Source organism: Heterocephalus glaber, unplaced genomic scaffold (genome assembly GCF_053883595.1).
Source record: "Heterocephalus glaber isolate CG9 unplaced genomic scaffold, H.glaber_assembly_v1.0 deba00001175, whole genome shotgun sequence".
Lineage (NCBI taxonomy): Eukaryota > Metazoa > Chordata > Mammalia > Rodentia > Bathyergidae > Heterocephalus > Heterocephalus glaber.
Genome location: NW_028258207.1, coordinates 1,029,140 through 1,050,730, shown reverse-complemented (window position 1 = coordinate 1,050,730; position 21,591 = coordinate 1,029,140). Strand labels below are relative to the sequence as shown.

General features: G+C 53.8%; 1 protein-coding gene across 6 annotated transcripts in view; it reads right to left on the bottom strand.

Annotated features, from left to right (window-relative positions):
* Positions 1-21,591, bottom strand: part of Ulk4 (unc-51 like kinase 4) — a 379,759-nt gene that overhangs the window by 49,081 nt on the left and 309,087 nt on the right. The window contains exon 36 of one of the 6 annotated variants that reach the window (XM_021257960.2): positions 11,279-12,735. The exons of the other annotated variants lie outside the window; for them this stretch is intronic. Within the exon in view, the coding sequence (XP_021113619.1) occupies positions 12,715-12,735 (21 nt within the window). The 3' untranslated portion in view covers positions 11,279-12,714. Of the gene's footprint in view, positions 1-11,278; positions 12,736-21,591 lie in introns of those variants that run through there. 6 annotated transcript variants of the gene reach the window in all.

Sequence of the window (21,591 nt, the reverse complement as noted above, 5' to 3'; positions counted from 1 at the left end):
CCAGGCACATTGGGGCGGGCACGCCTCCTGGCCACAGCAAGGATGGGGTACAGAGTGATTTGTGGAAGAGACTCTCGGGGAGAGGGCAGGCCAGGCAGGGGCTCCAGGTCCCAGCAGCTTGTCCCCCTCACTGCCTAAAGAAAACGAAGTGCTTAGGGCAATGACGGGACAAGGACAGAACAAGACCTGTTCGTGTTAATCCCTTGCACTTCGGCCCTGGGAAAGAGAGAACAGGAGGACGCGCGAGCGGCTCCCTAGGGTGCTCCTGAGCTTGGCACACCCTCAGCTCCAGGCAAGTGCATCATCACAGGGCTGCTGAGGGTCCCTCGCTCTCTCATTTTTGCTCTGTGTTTTCTTAAGTATTTCACAGACTCAAGGTAGAAATGAACTCTCTCTGCAGTCTGCCTCCTTTACAGCTTCCCAGCACTGAGCAAGTCACAGGACCCCTGACGTGGCGTGGGGCACCTTCCTCAGCCCTGTGTGACTCTGCTCTGTCTGCCTCGTCTATCAGTAACCTCTGCTTGGTGCCGGCTGTGTAGCAAGTGATCAGTGTTCATTAGCATGGTAGTCGAGTAGGTGTAGAATCGGAAGGAGATGAACCACAACCATAGCTAGTGACTTATCTGAAACTGCAATGCAATTTTTCTTTCCACTTAACTCTTTCCAAAACACCTATAAGCTAGAACACACAACTGGTAAAAACAAACTCAAATGGGATGGTGTATATGATATACCAGTACAAAATCATAATTACATGAGGATCTTCAAAGTCCCGGAGTCTTTCCTTAGCACCCACTGGAAATCTGAGCGCAGCCTGACTGTGGTGCCAAACACGGTGTGAGATTTTCCACACAAGTGAGAAAAAAATACAAGTGCCCAAACCTACACTTCCACTCAAAGCTCACGTCCCAAGACACCGACGGCAAAGTGGTGTCTGTTAATTCCAATCAAGCAATTACTGGAGGAAAACTCTCAAAGACACAGCTCCAACAGGAGCAACTTGATTTCCTCACAAGTGACGACACCTAGCGCCGCAGGACAGCAGGACAGTCTCCCACCTTCCCAGGGCAGCCTCGACGGAAAGATAGGAATCCTAGCTGCTCAGTGGACTCCGTCTCCTCTGCCCTGCATGGGTGGCCAGATGTGCAGGGCCGAGACGGAAACGGAAGCGGGGCAAGATCCTTTCTTCAAGGGGCTGGTGCCAGATTCCGGGGGTGGTGGGCTCGGGGTGGCAGCAACGTCTGACATGCCCATCCAACCCACCACTTCCGGGCTCTGTGCAGAGACAGGGAACGACAGGAAACTCTGGATTGCACCTGAGTGAGCAAGAATCCGAGGCGACACCTAGCAATGCTGGCATTTAGGAAGATAAGCAGAGTAACAGAAGTGGCACCCACTGGCACTGAGTGGAAGGCAGCTCGGCAAGGAGGGTGACAGGAGGGCAACCCACATGGCCAGCAAGTACCAACCGTGCTCCTGGCCCGACACAGCCTGAGGTGGGACAAGGGCAGGGACAGAGCAGGGATCCCCAGCACTTCCTTATGGACTCGGGGTTGGGGGGCCCTGCCCCTGTAGAACCAGAAGGAGCTGGGCTTGGACAGAAGCTGTGCAGAAGCTACTGCAAGCACTTCACTCTGCCTCGGCAGAAAACCCCGTGCCTTTAAACCTGCAGGACAAAGCTGCCACTCACCCAGGAGGCAGGGGTGCCTTCCCTCATGAGCAGCTGGGACCCAGCTCAGAGGGATGGAGGTACGGAAAAACCAAACTCCTGGGATCAAGAGAAAGATGAGAGTTCTGGTTTGGAGGACACTGAACTCCAGGTGGGGTGGTCCCACAGGACCGAGCAACGTGGGCATGTCACAAAGAGAAAAGCATTTACTGAAAAGACCTCCACACAATGGTGGTGAGATATACACCCCAAATGATCTGCAAACTTCAACACAAAAATAAAAGAATCATGAGAAAACAAGGCAGCAAAATGTCTCTGAAAATGTAAAGCTCACTGAGGATGAGGCACTGCAGTGTGAAGAAGTACAGGCTAATTCATGCAAGAAACAACAGCAGAAAATATCCCAAACTGGAGAATGAGAAATACCCAGGTACTGGAGGCATTTAGAACCCAAAATAGACATGACCAGATAAGAACCTCCCCACAAAATATCATAGTTAAAATGCCAAAAATCCAGAACAAAGAAAGAATATTGAAAGTGGTTAGAGAAATGCCAAACCCATCAGAATAACAGCTGATTTCCCAACAGAAGCTCTACAGGCCAGGAGAGCTTGGAATAAAGTATTTCAAGCCCTCAAAGAAAATAATTGCTAACCCAGATTACTATATTCCATGAGGCTATCCTTCAAAATAAAAGGAAAAAATAAAGACTTTCTAAGATAAGTATAAACTAAATAAATTCATGACCACTACGCCAGCATTGCAGAAAAAAGTCTTCACGCAGAAAAAGAGGACAATCACAACTAAAGGACCAAGGGAAAGAATAAATTTTACTGGGATAGTAAATAAGTGAATGAGAAACAGGAATGAATCAAACACTGGAAAAACTAAATGACAGGAATTAGTATATGTTTCAACAATAACCAATGTAAGTGGTATTAATTTAATTCTCCAATTGAAAGACACAGACTGGCAGATTGGCTCAAAATATGAGGCCCAATATATACTGCTTGTATCACACCCTAACTGCAAAGACACACACAGGCTGAACATGAAAAGATGCAAAGTGCTACTTCAATCAGCTGGAGCCATAAAGCAAACAGGTGTACTTATATCTGACAAAGTAGACTTCAAACTAAAATTCGTCAGAAGAGTCAAAGAAGGCCACTACATATTGATAAAGGAAACAAGATACCAAGAAGTGATAACAACTATAAACACAAATATGTGTGAGTGTATGTGTATATATGTATGTTGGTCCACCCGATTTAATCAAACAAATATTACTTGACACAAAGGGTCAGAGAGACCCCAGTAAAATCAGAGTAGGTGGCTTAACTACCCTCCTCTCACAGATATGTCAACCAGACAAAAGTGAAGAAATATCAAAGGTAAACTACACTGTAGATGTAATGGATTTAACATATCAATATGGTGCTTCACCCCAAAACAGAACACACCCCAGCAGAATACACTGTCTTTTCAAGAGCCCATGAAACTGTCTCCAAAGTAGACCACAGCATAGGCTATAAAGCAAGTTTTAATAAATACAAAAAATTTAAATAATCTATCAGATCACAATGGAATAAAGCTAGAAACCAATAAAACAGAAGCTCAGCAAACACAGAGATTAAATAATATACTTTTGAATGATCAGTGGGTCAGTTAACATACTAAGGGAGAAATTTAAACACAACATATCAGAATGTGTGGGTCACAATAAAAATAGTTCTAAAAGGAACGTTTATAACTAGGAGTGGCTACATGAGAAAAACAGAGTGATCCCAATAACCTAATCATGAGTCTCAAGATCTGAGAAAAACAAGAACAAGCCAAACCCAAAACCAAGAGAAGGAAGGAAGTAGTAAAGATCAGAGTGGGAGTGAGTGAAGAGAAACCAAAAGAATATAAAGGATCAATGAATCAAAAGTTGGTTCTTTGAAAATACAAAAATTGATAAACCTACATCAAATTTACCAAAAGACATAAATTAGAGATGAAAAGGGTAAAATTATAATGGATGCCACTGAATTCCAGAGGATTATTAGCAACTGTTTAAAAACTTATGTTCCAACAAAGTGGAGAATCTAGAAAAAAATGAATAAATTCCTACACACAGGAACAACTTATAAAAACTGAACCAACAAGATACAGAAATCTAAACAGATCATTCACAATCAATGAGGCTGAAACAGTAACAAAAACTCTCCCAACTAAGAAAAAGCCCAGGACCTGATGGATTTACTGCTAAACTTTCCTAGAATTTAAGGAAGAATTAACACAAATGTCCTTTTCCATGAAGTAGAAAGGGAAGGGGCACGTTTTATGTTCCTTTCAGTGAAGATGTGCTATAAATTGCTGAAAACTTAGTGCTGGAAGTCAGAATCCGGGGATCTCTCCTGGGCTCTAGGAAAGAGTTGAGTTAGCAAGACGCCCTGTCCCATCCCTGACCAGCACTGCTCCTTCCCCGCCTCAGCGCCTGGCTCTGCTGCATTTCTGGTATCTTGCACAGGGTAACCAAGGCAGCAACTAACATCTTACGATGGTTCTCAGTGTTTCTGTCTAAAATGTTTCTTGCCATTTCCTCTAGTGACCTAGGGAAGGTTTCAGCAGAACTGTTGTACTTTTCACCTGGTTGCTAGGTAGAATGGTTAGACAGGGCTGGGTCGCCAGGGGCTTAGGACAGGTACAGAAAATAAACCACAGGGGCCAACCCAGCAGCCCACCCGGGTCAGCACTGAGCAGTGTGAATTCAGACTCCCCAGGCACTGGGAGAAGGGCGGGAGGTGACCCAGCTGGTCTGGGTGGGCCAGGGGCCTCCATAGCCACAGAGCTGTGGACTGGTCCGGAAACCACTCATCTGAGTAGCCGGGCAGTGCCGAGCTAATAAAGCACTAGGCCACTCCGAGGTTAGGTGCTATTTGTCAAGATCAGGTGAGAACAGCAAAAGATCACAGCTGCACCAGGAAGCACACACTGTGACAAAACTGAGGGTAGGGTGAGGTCACATTTGCAGAACTGCTTTTTCCTCAGTTGTCTATGATGAGATTGCGTTGCTATGGTGACGGTAAGAGGGCTGAATGTGGAGCTTTTGTAAGAGGGACTACAAACTGAAGAGGGCTTATACAGAAACCTCTTAAAATCTCGCCTGCAAATTGGGCAGAGGAGCGGAGCTGCCTCCTCTCCCACCGGCTAGAGGCTTCGCAGGCCACTTGCGGTTCTCCCAGCCACTTAGCCCTTTTCTCCCAGCACCCTCGGGACCACAGTGTTGGCTCAAAGCAAGGGTGCCCCACCCGACAGCCTAGGCTCCGTAAAGCTCTCTAAATTTCTGGGCCTCTATGATGATTCTGCAGAATTTTTTATGAGCTATTTTTCTGTTTAGGCCATGGAGAAAATCTGTGTATTCACTTTAAGCATATCCATAAATATACACAAGAAGCAAGCCACGGGAAGCCACTGCCTCACTGGCCTAGGCTCGGCAGGTCTCCTTTCTTCTTCCACGCTCCAGCTTGGGTTGCAGGAAGCCCAGCTACTTTCAGTTAAAAAGGGAAGGCGGCACTGGGCCTTGGAAGTGTCCTGCTAAAGAAAGATGCTTGAAGGCACATGCACTGACTCCCTACAGGGAAGGTAAACCTTCTGTCCTGCAAACGTGTCCCGATCAAAAAAAAAAAAAAAGAGACTCAAAGTGTGCATGCTAATGTACTGTCTTTGCATGTTTGTGGAAAAGAATGAACTACAAGTACTTTAAGAAAGCTTCACATTTAGTTAATTAGCTTCCGTTTTCAACCATCCCTTGAAGGGATGATAAGAGACAATGACTCAGATGAACGAGGAACAGAGGGGGAAGAGGCGAAGAGGGCAGAAACGTCCAGGATGCCATGGTTGGAGGGGAAGTGGCTGCTGTGGGACCCCCTTTCCTAGGGCAGAGATTCACAGGAGGATGTTCACAGTGACATGGGAAGAGGACAGGTCAACAATGTCATGCCTGACCTAGTGGGACCCTCTGGGCAAACATGCAGCCTGCAGCAAACAACAGGGAGCCATTAAACAGGGCCATACTGCCCTCAGTAAACAGAGCAGGGGGCCATGCAGAGAATTTAGGATGGAATATACAATCTCCCTGGCACCAAAGAGTTCAGAATTACATGCACACCTGCACTGACCGTCCTTGGAACTTTGACCCCAAGCATTCCACTCCAGATCCCTTAGGATCATAGTCCCCTCCTCAAGCCCTGTAAAAACTTAACTTCTCTCCCGGCTAGCTGCTGAAATCATTCAGAATCTCAGCCTGTCTGCACCCTGACAGAAATAAATCCAGCCTTTTCTCTCACACAAAGCCTGTGTCTGGGGAGTCTCTCAAAGGACACGCTATTAAGACAAATGAGTCAACAAAGCCTTGATGAACTGAAACTGATCTTTAAAAGTTTTGTGGGTTTTTTTGTTTTGTTTTGTTTTTGCTACCAGGGATCGAACTCAGGACCTTGCGCTTGCGAGGCAGATGGCGGCACCACTGAGCTTAATCCCCGGCCCCTAAAAGGTGTTTTTAACAGTAGTCCACAACTCTTTCTTTGTCATGCTGTCCTGAGACAGGTAGAGTGGATAAGTAAGCCATGAGACAATGGCAGGAAGGGTGCTCCTGGAGAGAGAAGTTTTAAAAGAGCATGACTGAAAGCTGGGTTAGAAACGAAAGATGCTTATGGCCGTCCACACCACAGTGGAGCTAAGAACCACACCCCGGCCTGGTGTTTACAGCTGGAGGACAGAGACCAGCCGGGTCTCCTATTAGCAGCCTCTGCTTTCATTTATTCCCTGAATCCCTAATGGTTAGGTAAGAACTCTCCAGACTCATACCATCGCACGCGGGATGGCCATGGGGTTGGAGATTAATAAGCTACTGTTTCTCAGGAGCAGACTGAAAACAGAAGCGGGAGACAGAGGTAGACTTTTTCACTTTGCAAGTAAGTCACAAGACTAACGACACAGATGTAAGGAAGTGACAGCCCAGGCCTCTTGTGAGAAGCAGTTACTTTGCCAAGGAATCTCGTGCATGCTGCTAACCCACTCCACCCCCAAGATCTGAGATTACAGAATGAGTGTGGGCTGCAGACAGAGGAACTGGGGGAGGCGGATGCGGCGAACAGAAAGGACGTACTCGGTGTGCGGACAGCACCCAAGCTTACCTCATCATCTCTGTTTTAGCCTTTAAGGGAACAGGCAAAAATGGGCCATCAACACACTCTGCATACTGTTGAAGACACTTGCTCTGGCAGCAGGCAAACCATGTCACAGCCACGTGAAGGCTAGCCTGGAATGAGGCCCTCCCCCAGATATGTGCATTTGGGAAGGGGTGGGCACAGGGTGGAAAGGCTGCTGCAGGACCATCTCCACTGAGGAGAGCCATGGCATTCCGCCCCGAGCCTGCACCCAGCTCCTCTTGGAGGCCAGGCCCAGGTGGGCAGGCAGTTCAGGGGAGGATTAGGGCTCAGCTCATACCCCAGGGACAGGCACAGTGCCCAGCCTCAGCCTTCCCAAAGGACCGAGTCCTTCCCCAGTGAAACCATCGCTAGAGGAAAACACGTTCTGTGCAAAAGAACGCCAGCAGCAAGAGCTCTGGGAAATAATAACCCGTCAGGAGTCCCCAAGTGAGCCGAAAGTGTCTAAGAATCCGTGACAGACCTGGAGGTGGGAGAACCTCAAGGCCCTTCAGAGACAATCTTGGGGCTACTGGGGTCACTGAGGGGAGGAGACGCACATCAGGACTGTGCTAAGCATGTCTGTCCTGGGCCACTTCTCGCAACTCTCGGGGGACAGGGAGGACCCAGCACACATAAGGGGTGGGACAGGACCTGCTGGGCCGGCAGGCACCAGAGAGCATCGCGCCCCCTAGGCCTTGCCCACCCTCCCTTCCGGACACGGTCTCGCCCCGGGGTCAGGCCACCACCTCCCCAGCCCAGTCTCCAGCGTGTGCAGTGCCAGAGCCAGAGCTGGATGGCAGCAGGCAGGCCAGGCCCATACTTGGCAACTGTGTGGAGCACATGGGGGCAGGGCCAGGAGGCCATCAGGAGCCTGGGGGACGTGGCCCCTCAGCTAGGTTGGCACCCTGATGGCCGTGGAGCCGCCCAGGGAGCTGGGTGGGGGTGGTCTTGGTGTCACATCTGGGGCCCAGTCCCTTCTTCTCCAGCACTGTTCCCCCGCTCTTCCTGGTCACCATGAAGTGAGGACCTCTGCTCCCTGGCACCCTTCCGCCATGATGTCCTCCCAGCAACCATGGGCTGAACCCTCTGAAACCACGAGCCAAGCAAACCCGTCCTCCACACCATGAGATCAAGTACTTCGACCAGCAACGGTAGCTGAGCTACACAAGGGCTCCAGCCCCGGAGCCCAGCTCACGCCCTGCAAACCCAGGACCACCGCAGCTCCATCACCCTCCTCCAGGTGCTGAAGACACCGATTCGGACTGCGAGGTGCTGGGAAGGCCAGCTTCCCCAAATGTCCTCTTGTTGGGTTTCCTGGGAATCTTACTATTTGCCCTTAGCCCCATTTCCAGACGGGGAAACAGGCTTAGAGCTGATGTTCACCACATAATGAATCAAGAGCAAATTAAATTCTTAAGTCTAGGTCTTATTACTAAAAATCCTGCATTCTCCTAACCATGATGGCTCCATCTTACATATTTCTGGGATGCAAACTATGACAGTACAGCCAACCCTGTGTACCTGCAGGTCCTGAATCTGTGGATTAACCAAATGCAAAATAAACCAAGTGCAGATTGAAAATATTTGGAAGAAGAAATCTGAGAAAGTCCCCCAAACCAGAGCTTGTACTTGGCCACAGCTTGAGCAGGGCGTCAGGTACTGGGAAACGTGTGTGTGAAGTGGGCTGCAGCATGTCCAGGGGCAGCCGGACTCCACACACCTCGGTCCTGAAGCTCCTGCTGAGCCCTCTATGCCACTGGGCCTGCAAGGTGGGGTCTGCAGAGAACAGGGAGAGGCACTACTTCCTGTCACTATTCTCTAGGCAACGCCACCCAACAGTTGTGCACACCGCCGGAGGCCCGGGTCATCCAGAGACGATGTGAAGACCTCGGGAGGACAGGCACAGCATGTGCACAAACCCCACCACTGCATCCCAGGGAGGCTGAGTGTCCTGGGGCTGAGCCCTGACTCTGAGGGGCAGCTGCCTAAATATGAAGACATCAGGCTTGGCTATATGGTTGAGTTCAACTTGACACTGTTTTGGCAGAGTCCTTGTGTAAGGGGCAGGGAGGGAACATCTTTGCCAGCCCCACCTGCTGGGACAAGGAAAAGCACACCTGCCTACACACACACACACACACACACACACGCACGCACACAAAGGTCCTGCACAGCACTCTATAGCAATGCTCACTCTGTGAGACAGGATTCTTGTGGCCTCTTAGCAGCAGAACGGCCTCAAGCGTGGGTCCCTAAATCCACACCTGATCCTGCCCCACACCTAGAACTTGATTTGGCCCCTGAGGCATCTGCACAGGGGGCCCGGATGTCAGGGGCCCTGGACACAGCAGGCTGATGTCCTGTGATAGGGACAGGCTGGTGCTGTGGACAGAGGGATGCGGGGCCCCTGCCTGGCCCTGTCTCCAGAAACCCGAGAGAAGGGCGACATAGCTAATCAAGTTCTGCAGCCTCGAATCTGCTTCTCAAAGGCAGAGAGGGTTCTCAAATGGAACAAAGCAATTTCTTTGCCAAGAAAGCTTTTATGTTCACCTTCAAAACAGCATTTCTGCTTCGCAGAGAGCCTTTCAGAGGGACACCTTGAAAGGGGGAGGTAAACAGGACGAGAGGCAGCGGCTGCAGCTTCAATTTTCCTCCAATAGCAGGATGCCCACCTCCTCCCCCACCTGGGCAGCTGGGTGGTGGCTGGGGACACCGCGGGCCCTGAGCTGCCTGGCCCTGCTGCAGAGTCCAGGCCTAAAGCAGGCGGGTGTCACCACAGCACTCAGGCTTTGGAAGGGGACAAACCCTGCTTGCTGGACTCTGTGGACTCCTGACCTGGCATTCTCAGGGTGAAGGACTCTCGAGAACCACCCCACTACCCTTTCCAGACATTCCCTCCATGGCCACCAGCCCAGGGTGCTTGACATCCCGAGGGCTGCTCTTACAAAACCACTGGGATCTCAGTGGTGTGGTGGTGCACACCTATAATCCCAGCACTTGGGAGGCTGAGGAAGGAGGATCGCCGTGCTCAAGGTCAGCCTGGGCTACACAGAAAGACCCTGTCTCAAAACAACCAAAAAAACATCCTACTGTGGTACAAAGACCACGGCACAGAAATAAATCCCACTGATTTACTGGGACGCTCTCCAGTCCCCAGGGTCCCCAGGGTCCAGGGAAGAGGGCGGCTGCGCATCTGAAGGGCTCTGCAGAATCAATCACAGACCTAGGGGGACTGTGTGCACGTGTGTGTAGGCAGGTGTGCGAGTGTGCCCACACACAGGCATGCAGATCTGCCCTGAGGTGCGGCTCACAGGACAGGGCTGACCTGTCCCCACCTGCTGCCTGTGACTGCAGGCCACGGAAGCTGCTGGAGCAACCGAGTCTGAGCCAGGCGCGGAGCCCGACGCCTCGCTCACATGGCAAGCCAGGGAGCGAGTCTCCCTCCCTCTACCGCCATCCTGCTCTGTCCAGGGCCGAGATAGCTGGTGCCCACTCTCCGGAAGGCTGCCCACTTGCCTCAGTCCACTGGGCCATGTTCCCCTCTTCGGGAAGCCATCACTAACACTCCCAGAAGGGCAACCGTGCTCTGGCATCCCTCAGCCCAGCCAGGGTGACACACAAGTCAACCCCCACTGGCAGTCCCGGGGGAGCAGGGCAAGGCAGGCTCCCGGGCTCCACATGGTTCCCTGGGTCTCTCCTCTGGCCCATACCCTTCCCAGGCCCGTGGACCCCCTGGAGAGCTGGGGACTCCATCCACAAGGTGGCCCTTGCCGGTGACCGGCCTTGGTGCTGTGCATGAGTGGGGACCAAGACGGAGGCATCATGGACTCCAGGGTAGGAAGGCGCATCCCCCACAGTCTGGCCCCCTTTCCCTGCCCTGCTTCCCCTGTCCCTAGCAGGTCCCCAGTGCTCCTCTGGGAGGAGACACCACAGGTCTCCCCCACTCTGCGGGCTCTGGCTTCGGGCCACCCCTCAGGAAAACAGGACGACACTTCAGAACCCGGAATCTTGCTGCAGCCGGAGGGAAAGAAAGCAGACCTCTCAGCGCAGGGGCTTTGGTCCCGGTGCATCTAACCACACTTGGGGCCTCATACTGCTGGGCAGAGGGGGTGGTGGCTGCTGCGTTCCAAAGCAACAGTGATTAACAGTATTTGCCTAAGTGCGTAGGGGCACTTATTACAAAGAAATGTGGTGTCCACTAAGTAGCGCATGACCATCAGCAGAACATTAACCAAAAGAGGAAGTTAACCAGGGGACCGTGGCCGGAAATCTTAGCTTATCAATCTTCATGCCTCTCCTTTCACATCGCTTCGCTGCCGCCTTGCATTGCATTTGCATAATTAAATTGCTGGGAGAACGTGCTTTACTTCCGATGTAAAGTATGTATTATTTCTACTGTGCAAAAATCACTGAATGTCTGACTGAGTTTTTAATGCTCGCTCTTCAAATTACTAAAGACAGAAACGTAGTATTGTTTTTCTGTTCTTTTTTCCCCCAACCTATTTGGCTGTGAGGTGCTCGGATATTATTAGGAGGCTGCAAGTACAAAATTCAGGCCAAAGCAATGCAAACCACCTCAGAGACAGGAAAGGGGCAGGAGAGGTCCCCCTGGGCTCCCCCCGGCCGCCCGCGAGCCCGGTGGCATTGTTTACTCTCCATCCGAGCAGTGTCGGCTGACGTCTCTCTGGCCCACAGGGGTTGACCCGTCCAGCACAGTCTCAAAAGCGGTTACCAGGCTCATGTGGCTGCTGCAATTAAATGAAGATAAACCCAGTTCCTCCCAGACACAGAGGGCAGGGCCACGTCCCCAGCACCACAGAAGGGCTACAGTGACATGATGTGAAGTCCAGGGTCACAGTGTGCCACGCCAGGCTCCTGGCCCCTTATACACACTCAGAACGGAGAAACAGGTGAGTTTCTCCTTGAAGGACATCGGAGCCCAGCGAGGGTGGAAGTGGCCCTGCCCTGCGTGTCTCCCTGTATCCCTGTCTCAGGCCCTCTCCCTGCGGGCAGGAGGACTCTTTCGCTTCTGGTGCCCACCAGGGCGCTCCTTGGAGAGCCCATGCCACAGCAAGTTGCTCCCACGTTTCAGGAGGACTCCAAGTGGGTCCTGGACCCTGGCCTGCCGGAGGAGCCTCCTGCTGGTGCCGGCATGCAGCAGGACCCGCTCCCCCTTGCCCGGAGCTGATTGCAGGGACCCTTCCCATCCAGGGACCCCAACCTAGCAAGGCCTCAGCTCAGGGCTGCTGGGGCAGCTTCCCACCCTTGGCCAGCACCATTATTCCAGGGTTTCTCAGAGGACATTTTTAATAACCCGGGATGAATCTCTCTTCCTCTGGGCTGCACACTCCATGTAAGCAAAGGATTCTTTCGTACTCCTAGTTTATCTCGGTGCTGGCTCCCCTGCAGGGGTTCAGTTCTTTTTCCCTCCCTCCTTCCTGCTTTCCCCACGGAGGTTCTGGTGCACACGTGAAGCCTGTGAGTTTCTCCGGGGAGCAGTCTCACTACGGAGGACAGGGCCACGGCACTTTACCCAAGTTCAATGAATCAGTGTAATTTTTCTTTATGCAGCTCCCCCTCCCCCCGCTGAAAGAAAAGGCAGCGTCACCATGGCACCCTCTCTCGAGGCCACACAGGCCCTCCCCAAAAATAAGGTGTAGGTGACTTTGTCTGTGTTGCCATCACTAACGTGGACACAAATTCTCTGTGCTGTTTCACGGGTCCACTTTCTAGGCCCCTGGCATGGACTTCCTAGTTCCACACTACACCATGATAAACGTGATTTGTGAAGGTCGTTTCCTCACAGCACGGATCTTCTCCACATCTTACGCAATCTGCCGTTCATCATCTTCAGCATTCGCATTTTCTCACCTAAGAGATGACAAAGTTCAGGCTGAGGGGAGAGCCTCATAAAACCCTGCCCAGCTGTCTGTCTCCTCTACGAGTGGTGGCATGCTCTTCGTCTTTTGCTTTTGGTTGTGTTTTTCTTGTTTTGTGAGTCAGTGGCTATTTTAAGAATAAAAGTTGAGGATCCCCCCCAGATATTGATGAAAAACAAGTTTTTATAATACTAATAATTTTATATCATCGGTAAGTCGTTTCCCTGACATAAGTGGAATGTAGAAATCATTTCTCTAGACAGTTATGCATCTTTCCCCATCGTCTTTGTGTGTCTATGATGCTTATAGGCCAAGCAGCTGTCCTTCGATCGCAGGCTTGCCATCTTCTAGCTTGTGTAAGAAGCTCAAGTGTGCAGAGCATCTGACAGCCAGGTGTGTGTGCACGAGTGTGTGTCTGTGCCCATGTTTAACGGCAACCAGAGCTGATTCTGTCTCACAACCCGAGTTGCCAGGACCCTGTGGCTGGGTCTGGCTAGGCCAGCCTTGCCGGGCTGCCTGGGGAGGGCAGAGCTCCTCGCCCTGCTCCTGGCAGCGGCCTTCAAAGGACCTGGGTGGCGTCGCCAAAAGTGGACTTGTTTCTGCAGAGAAGTCACCCAGCTTCGGCCTCTGGGGGACTAACCTGCTAGGAGCAGGGCCACCCCTGCCCGCACCCTTCCTGTGCCGCGACCCGTTTGTGGAAGGATCCGCTGACGGCATCAGAGGGATCTGGACGCACACTTGAACACTCGAGCTGCCCTCACCCGTCCCCTAGTGCTGGGCCCAGGGTCTGGACACAGCCGGCCCTGTCCCAAAGTCTCCCCAGCCGCACCCATCAGTTTGCCCAGCCGAGAGGCCCAGAGCCAAGCGGCTTCGCCTCCTCACCCTGCAGCGCCCAGCTGGGCTGCTCAGTGGGCAGGGCGCTGCCCGGGGGCCTGGCCTGAGGACCGCCAACACGGAGTGCACAAAGGCAGACAGGGCCAGGCTCGGGGGTGGCCCGGGTGGCCCCAAACCTCCCTCCCCCCACCCTCTGTGCTGAGCTGGCCCCACAGCCATGGGGCTGGGCTGCTTTCTGCTCTGAGCGAGGGACCTGCGCGGGGCCTGTCCTGGAATGCTGTCTCCTGCTCACTGCTGGCATCTTTAGCCAGGGTTGCTGCTCCTGGGAACCCTTGATGGGCTTCAGGTCCCCGCTGGCTCCAGGCACCGACCTCCCTCACTGACCCAACCCAGCGCACAGGTGTGAGTCCGCACCACGGTCCCTGGCCCCGTCCGGAGCAGCAGTGCTACTGTAACACCAGAATCAGAGAACTGGAAGGTCACCATGCGACCCCTGGCCTCACTTCCAGGAGTGCACTTGCCTTCTCTCAAACAGCGCCTGATGAAGTCACGGGGGCTGGCTCTCTGGCCCCACTCGCAGTGGCTCGGCGCCTGGGAAGCCCACTTCCTGCTTCCCTGCAGGCGCTTCAGTGGTGGTTTCTGGGTGGCCTGTCCAGACCCAGGGTGTCTGGGGATGACTCCGTGTGCAAGAGGCCCTCAGCCCGCCGTCACACGCGCACCGGCATGGCACTGAATCGAGGGTTGGGGGAGCTCTCCTCTCCTCAGCTTACCACCGCCATGTTCCCAGGCTGCTCCTCCCAGTGGAGCTTGGCCACCAACCGGCGGGCTCCTGTGTGAACCAGGCCTGCAGCGAGCTGTCACGTTACCGGCATGGCAACTGTGTGAACACACCTCTGACCCATTAGGCTGCGGGCCCCTGGAGGTCACCACGGGGGAATGCTCCTCACGGTGCGGTGCCCAAGCTGGGCCCACACAGAAGCTTGACACAGGCCGGCCGGGACACGGCCCCTGGGAGCCAGGACACTAGGTTCGGGCGAGCCCCGTCTACTAGACGGGAACTTATTTCCGAGGTCGGCTGGGCCTGCTTCCCGCGGTGTCCCTCCCGCTGCGATCGCCTCTCCCCGCCTAGCTCGGGCACCACAGCCAGAGACGTCTTCTTGGCACTCTCACGCCGCTGCTCGGAGCCCGCTGGCACGCTGGGAAGCTCCACCTGCCAGGCTCTGACCGCGCAAGGGGAGATGCGCCCGGCTCTACCTCTCTACCCGGTGCTCCACGTCTACCAGCAAGGCCTGCCCCCTAGTGTCCCCCTAGGATTCTGGGGACTGAAGACATTCAGGGAGGACAAGAAATGCTGAGGAAGGTTCCTAGCCTGCTTTAGCCACCCACAATGGTGGCTTCTGGTCCACCCACGCGGGAAGAGACGCTTTCTGGGGTTTGAGTCCCAGCCTCCAGTCCTCAGCGCCCTTAGGCTTAGCGATAGCCCCACAGAACCCAGCTTCTGCTCACAGACCAATTATTCCTCCACTCACCCACCCTGGAGACCCAGACTGCTCTTCAGCCCACCCTCTCCGGGGTACACCTTAAGTGAGACTTCCAGGCGGGAAGTCTTCAGGGCAGGGTTCATCATCGCCCTCCTCACTGCGAAAGAGCCGTCGGACTGTTGTTGGGGCAGGTATTTCAGAGAAGCTCAAATCAAACTGCACCATCAGCACTTGTGTTTTATGCTCATGAGAAGGTATATTATTGCCCTGAATCACAAAAACTAATCACATCCCAGCACGCTGCTTGCAGAAAGCATCTGCCACCTGAAATTTGGAACAATAACTCACAGGCTGTGGAGGGGGGCATCACCACAGGTCAGACTTGCTATAAATTTATAATAATTCCATATAAAAACATTACATTTTAATAGTTTCAAAAAATGACAGGATAGGGCCGGTATAAATATTTAGCATTGTCTCATATTCCACACTTTGTTTACTTCATTACTGGCTATGCTAAAATGAAACAGCTAGCTTAAAAATGGCATCAAAACAGAAAATCTGGGAACAAATATTCTATGCAAACCAGTTTTCTAGCCTGGGGACAGCCCACAGCCTCTCGCAGATAAACACCTGCACACTGCACTGAACCATGGTGGTTTTTTTACTATGTAATTTAAATGACCATTCTGGCCTTGGTGAGAAGAAAAACACGTAATTTTATAATTAAATTTGCTTCCATATCTAAGGCCACCGTGGACAGGCCCGGCCCTAGACTTCCCCATGACAAACCTGCCTTTGACTCTCGGGTGACTTCGTGTGTTTGTCTCTAAAGGCAAGAGGATGCTCAGAACCGTCAAGTCTTATCAGCATGAGCCTGACAGTGGCAGTCGCTGGGACATTTCAGACCCAGGGTGGGGCCTGTGGGTCACTGGCTGCCCTTTCCCTTGCTGGTCGCGCTGACCCTGACGGCTCCATTGCGACACCGACACACTCTGGTCTAAGGACACGGTGGAGTCCTGAGCAGTGGCACAAAGTGACTTCCTCACTGTGTGCTCAAGGTAGACTAAGCAGACGCTGACTCCATGCCATCCAAAGCAGCGTGCAAAGGCAGTTATGGGGCAGCATGGACAGTGCAACTGTGCTGGGATTGTGGCTTTAGCTTCCTTAAGTCACTTTTGTAAAGCCTGGGTTATTTTCCCTAGAGGTCATGTGCTACCTGTGAAATCAGAAAATAAAGATGTAATTCTGTTAAGAAAACCAATGCTCTGGTCCAGGTGGTCCCCAGGGAGACAGGAGTGGGGAGGCTCAGTGAGGCCAGGAAGAGCCCAGCAGGACCAGGGAGCAGCTGCAAGTCAGAGTGGCAGGCTGCCAATGCCGGAAGGCAGGACTCAGGATAAGGCAGCCTGGGCCCGAGACTGGGATGGCAGGGAGGGAAAGGGCTGGTGGTGAGCTGTGGGCAGGCATTCGGGGTATGCATGGCCACTATCCAGGCCTCCATCGTCAAGTGTTCTCTGCACACAGGGGACTCACATGCCTTGCCAGCCTACAGTCCCAGCGTGAGTAGGGCACTGTGCCAACACTGGATTCTTGTAGGAACCTAGGAGGCTGCGTCATCTCTCCATTATCCACAGAGAAATGGGCCAGGAAATGAAGCGATGAGTCCAGAGTTTCCCAGGGCAGAGGTAAGACTTAGCTCTAGAACTTCGGTGGACACTGCCCTGTCATGACTCGGACCTACCTTAGTTCTGCACTAGCACAAGGACGCGCAGGGGCACGTGGCGGCCAGGGCAGGACATGTCTGAGGGCGGGGACACTCCAGCACAGGGCCGGCAGGAGCCACCGCCACCTGGAAGCAGGTGGGCAAGGTGAGGCTCATCTACCTCATGGTCTGACCTCAGAGGGGACACCAAGGGTCCACTGCTCCACGGGGCACAGCATGGCCTCTGAGCCTGGAGGTGCCGCTGTGTGCTCAGCACACAGAGCAGAGCCCAGCACAGAGCAGGGCTCACAGGTGTCTGCTAAGCGACTTCACAATCAATAATGGTGAGGAGTCCCAAGGGCCTGAGAACCCATGGAACTAGGCCACCGGCCTGGGGTCCTGGCTGACCTCGAAATGAGCAGCCTTTAGACAGCGCCTGCCACACGCTGCTATCGCTCTGCTTTGCACAAGGCCTTGCCCGGTGCTGCCCACAGTCCTGTCCCAAGACAGCACCACAAAGGGCCCACATCGTGGATGGAAATGTGGGAGGCAGAGGCAGGTGACAGTCCCTATGCTGTGGAGCACGGGGGCCACTGTGGCTCCCAGCCTGGCCACTCACCAGCACTCTCTCTGGCTCTCACTGACTCTACCACAGGGCCGAGGGAGCAGGCACTGAAGGACAGGCCTGGCTGAGCCCGCAGGGACAGCACACAACCTCAGAGAAGCGCTCGTTTCTCTAAACAGACCATGTGCTTGGTACAATTCTGGGGGCAGCGGGACCCCAGAGAAGATGGAAATGGACAAGGCGTCTTAGAGGGGCAGGTAAGTGACAAATTAACAAGCAAACTGCCAAGACAATAAGGTGATAGGGAAACCGAAAGGCAGTGTGGGAGGGGAGGACCAGAGGCAGGCAAGAGGTACCTCACTCCCGTGGGCTGGATGGGTGACACTGGGGAAGACTTGAAGGCGTGAAAGAGGCAGCCACGTGGGCATGTGGAGGAATCTTCTGGAAGGAGGAAGAGGACACAGCATGTACAAAGACTCTGGCATCTGAGAAGCAGCAAGTGTGTCCAATTGGGTGAGAAAAGGAAAAGCAGCAGAAGGGGGAGTCCTGAAGGGAGGGGAAGCCAACTGTAGGGCCTTGTGGAAGAGCCAGGTCTTGGGGTTTCTTCTGACACAGAGAGGAGTCGGAGATTTTGGGTCCCCGAATCTTCCGAAGGTCTCAGAAGGACGCCCTGCAGCTGTACTGAGAGGAGACTGGCGTGCACACACGGGCGGGAGGGCCAGCTGAAGGCAGGGACAGTGGTTCACAGGAGAGGCCAGCAGGAGGCGGTGAAAGCAGTCGGGTTCCTGATGAATGTTGCGTGGAGCCGTGGGAGCCATGGGAGAGGGTGGGGTGTGAGAGACTGGGGAGCAGAGGGTGTCTTGTCACCTCTGGTCTTCAGGTCCCTCTCAGGTCTCTCCTGATGCCAGGTCTGATTAGAGTCCCGAGGCCACCGCACGCTGCGGAGCAGGCATGGGGGGCATAGAAAGCCTGGCATCTGCTGAGTCCCTCCCACCTTCACAGAGGCCAGAGGTGAAGATGACAGAAGGACAGGAGCTGCGGGGCTCCCTGGGGCAACACGCCGGAGAGGCGAGGAGCAGGCCTTGGGACGGGGTCTTCAAGTGCTGTCGCGTGTACACAGCCCAGGCAGACCATGAGGACGAGCCACAGCAGGGAGACAAGCCAAGGGTGCGTGCTCCTGGAGGAGGGCCTCGGAGTGCGTGGGGCAGCCCGAGACCTGGCGCCCACCAGGTCCCACACAGGGCAGTGGGTGCCGCGCCCGGGGCGCTGGAGGCCAGGCGCACCAAGGACCCTGCCGAGGTGCTGCCAGGAGTGAGGCAGAGGCGGGCCGCCGTGCGGGTCAGAGAGGGCCCACATCCTCCACCAAGCAGGCGGCGACAAGGCCACACTCCGTGCCCACGGGGACTCGGAGGGCGCAGGGGGAATATGGAGACGCGGGCAAGGGGGCGGAGCGAGGAGCAGAGCGCTGCGCCCCACAGAGCAGGACGGGCGCAGTCAGCAGAGGGGCTGGCAAAGGGTGTTACGTGAAAGCTGGAGATTTAAGCTGACTGTGATGCGACAAAACTCCGAACACAACACCGCTCCTTACCCGCTTGGGAAAGTCCTCTGTCCTGTGTCCGCCGCAAGCCGGGGCAGCCCCAGGAGCAGGCAGCTCGGCCAGAACCCGCTGGGCTCCGGGACCTGCTGAGAGGCTCAGGGCTATGTTGTTCTTCGGGGCTGGTTTTATATCCACGCATACTGTAGGTTTCCATATCCCAGTGCAATTAAGTAGGACTTTTTAAAAGTAGCACTTTATTGGGTGCTGGATGATATGTATTTATGACTTTGTTCTGAGCAGAACGCTTTTTCAATCAGTTTTTATTGGTGGCAGGTTATACATATGTTCATTACTAGATGTGGAATATTCCTAACGATAACAAGATGCAATATCTTCCTTGGACTTTGATGTACTGGGTTGCAGCGAATGCAGGTTCTGTCACCATGCTTTGAAGACAGCTCCAGAGTTTTGGTGTTGTTTCTGAGGAAGGTGCTTTCATATTCCAGCTGTTAGAAAGTAAGGGCTTCAGTAACACTTGTGAAACTTTTCAATAACTGAACAAGCCCATTACACTTGGGTGTTCTGCTAGTCACAATATTTCATGGGCCGTTGCTGCAGAGACCCAGAGAGCCAAGCGGAAAGTGACTTGCAGAGAACCACTCTCCACCCAGCACATCCTGTGGCATGCTGGCTCCCGAGAGCACCTTCAGTCAGATGCCTGGACTGACCGGAACCGCGCCATCAGGCCAGGCGGCAGGGCGAGCTGTGATAAGGTGGCTGAATGCGGCAGGTTCTCAGCAGCTGTGGGGCCCAGGCGCAGAGCTGTGGCTTCGAGAGCAAAAAGGCGGCAGCCCTCCCAGAGTCGTGCGGAGAAAGTTGTGTTCTAGACTGTGAGAACACTGCCAGCTACAATGGCACTACGGCACTTGTTTTTCTTTTTTAACAGAAAAGGTCAAGCAGAGATCAATTAAGAACATTTAAATCAGCAGTGTGCTTCCAGAAGAAGGCCTGGAGGGTCCTGCAGTTCTTCGCTGTTTGGGCTCAGTGTGGTAGTGCACGCAGTATGTACGCTGGCTTCGGTGAGAACCCCGACTGCAGCTGTGAGAGCCAACCTGACTCCATTTGTGTAAAGTAATTCCAGGAGGTCACCTTCCATTAACGCATGACAGGCCTCCGCATCCTGTGAAATTACCTTTACTGCCTTGTAAACAGGATGCTCTGCACCTGTGTGAGTCTGCGACTATGCTATCTTTACTGCCTTGTAAACAGAAGACTCAGAAGACTCCACACCTGTGTGATTTGTTTTAATTAAACTGTGTGAAACTTTCCCTGACCCCACTAACTTACTGCTGTGCTCCCCCTCTCCCTGAGCCCTCCACGAATAGAAGAGCCCTTAAAAGGGTCCTACAAACTGTCTTTCCTTTGAAGAGTTTTTCTGGCATGAGCCACTCTTGATCACCAGCTTATGACAATGAAGAACTCAATTTGGCCTGGAGTGTGGTGCATCTCTATAATCCTAACTCGCCTGCCCATAACACACCCTGTTCTGGTCTGGCCTCCCGTGTCCTCCACTGTGAGTGGGGTGACATCCTCTCCTCGTGGGGCTGTGCTGTCACCCAGGTCAATGACTCAGCTCAACAGCTCGCTCAGGGACGCCCTCGAAGCATGCTGGCCTCTATGGCATCTGAACCCGCAGAGTCGCTGACTGACAGCTCATGACGATGACGGTAACCAGGCGTCCTGGGAGGGGCACTCAGCTGCAGAGGATGGCCCACTTCATAAGAGCTCCAAGGCTCAGGGGACCTGGGCAACTGGAGAGCAGAGCCCTGTGGGAGGGACACAGGGCTCTCTGCAGGGACATGGCCTTCAGCATCATCCCCTGTCAAAGGACTTGCATGCAGCCCTCCGCCATCCAGCCTCTGCATTGGCGATGGGGACTGCACCCCGGTGCACAGCATTGCGGGGTGCCTTGCACCCACGCTGCCCAACTCTGAGTGCCCAGGGCTGCTGAGATGCTGCTGCTGCCATGGCTCCAGCTCTCCTGGCCATGCAATTAGGTCTAACGAGGCGCAAGGAGCCCCTGGGGGCAGGCAGGGCAGCCCAGCCCGCTGTAATTGGCGACAGCTCTGCTTCCCCTGGGGCTGAGGATTCTATCCTGGCAGCAGGGCAGGGCCAGAGAGGGGTCAGGACCCAGGGGGAGCCTGCTGGGATCCCTCACTTCATGCATAAGTCATCAGCGGCTCTGCGGGAGCTCCAGCTCCCTCAGCAAGACAGGCCAAGACACCCGGAGCCACGAAGCAGGAGCAGAAGGCTCATCTGGGCTGGCAGGCTGCTGCCGGCCCAGGCTTGCTGCCCGCGTTTCCCTGCGGCTCCGCTGGTGCCCACAGAGGCAGTGATCAAAATGCGCACACTGCATGCACAAGTGCACCACAGCCCCCTGCATGGAGCGCTCTGTGGAAGGTCGGCGCATGTGGTGAGGGAAGGAGAGCGGAAGTGTGTTCTCTGATGAGGACACACAAAGCACACACATTACACACGTATGCGCCACACTCCCCGAGAGACACCACTCACTGCCCCTGTGATCCGCACACAGTGCCCCAGCAGGGACACCAGCGCTCGGCTCGGAGACGGCACATGGAGCGCCCAGGCCAGGGCAGGGCTGGACTGGGAAGATTGGAGACCTATCTCGGTGCTTCCCTCAAGCAGTCACCGCTGAGTGGCCGTCTAGA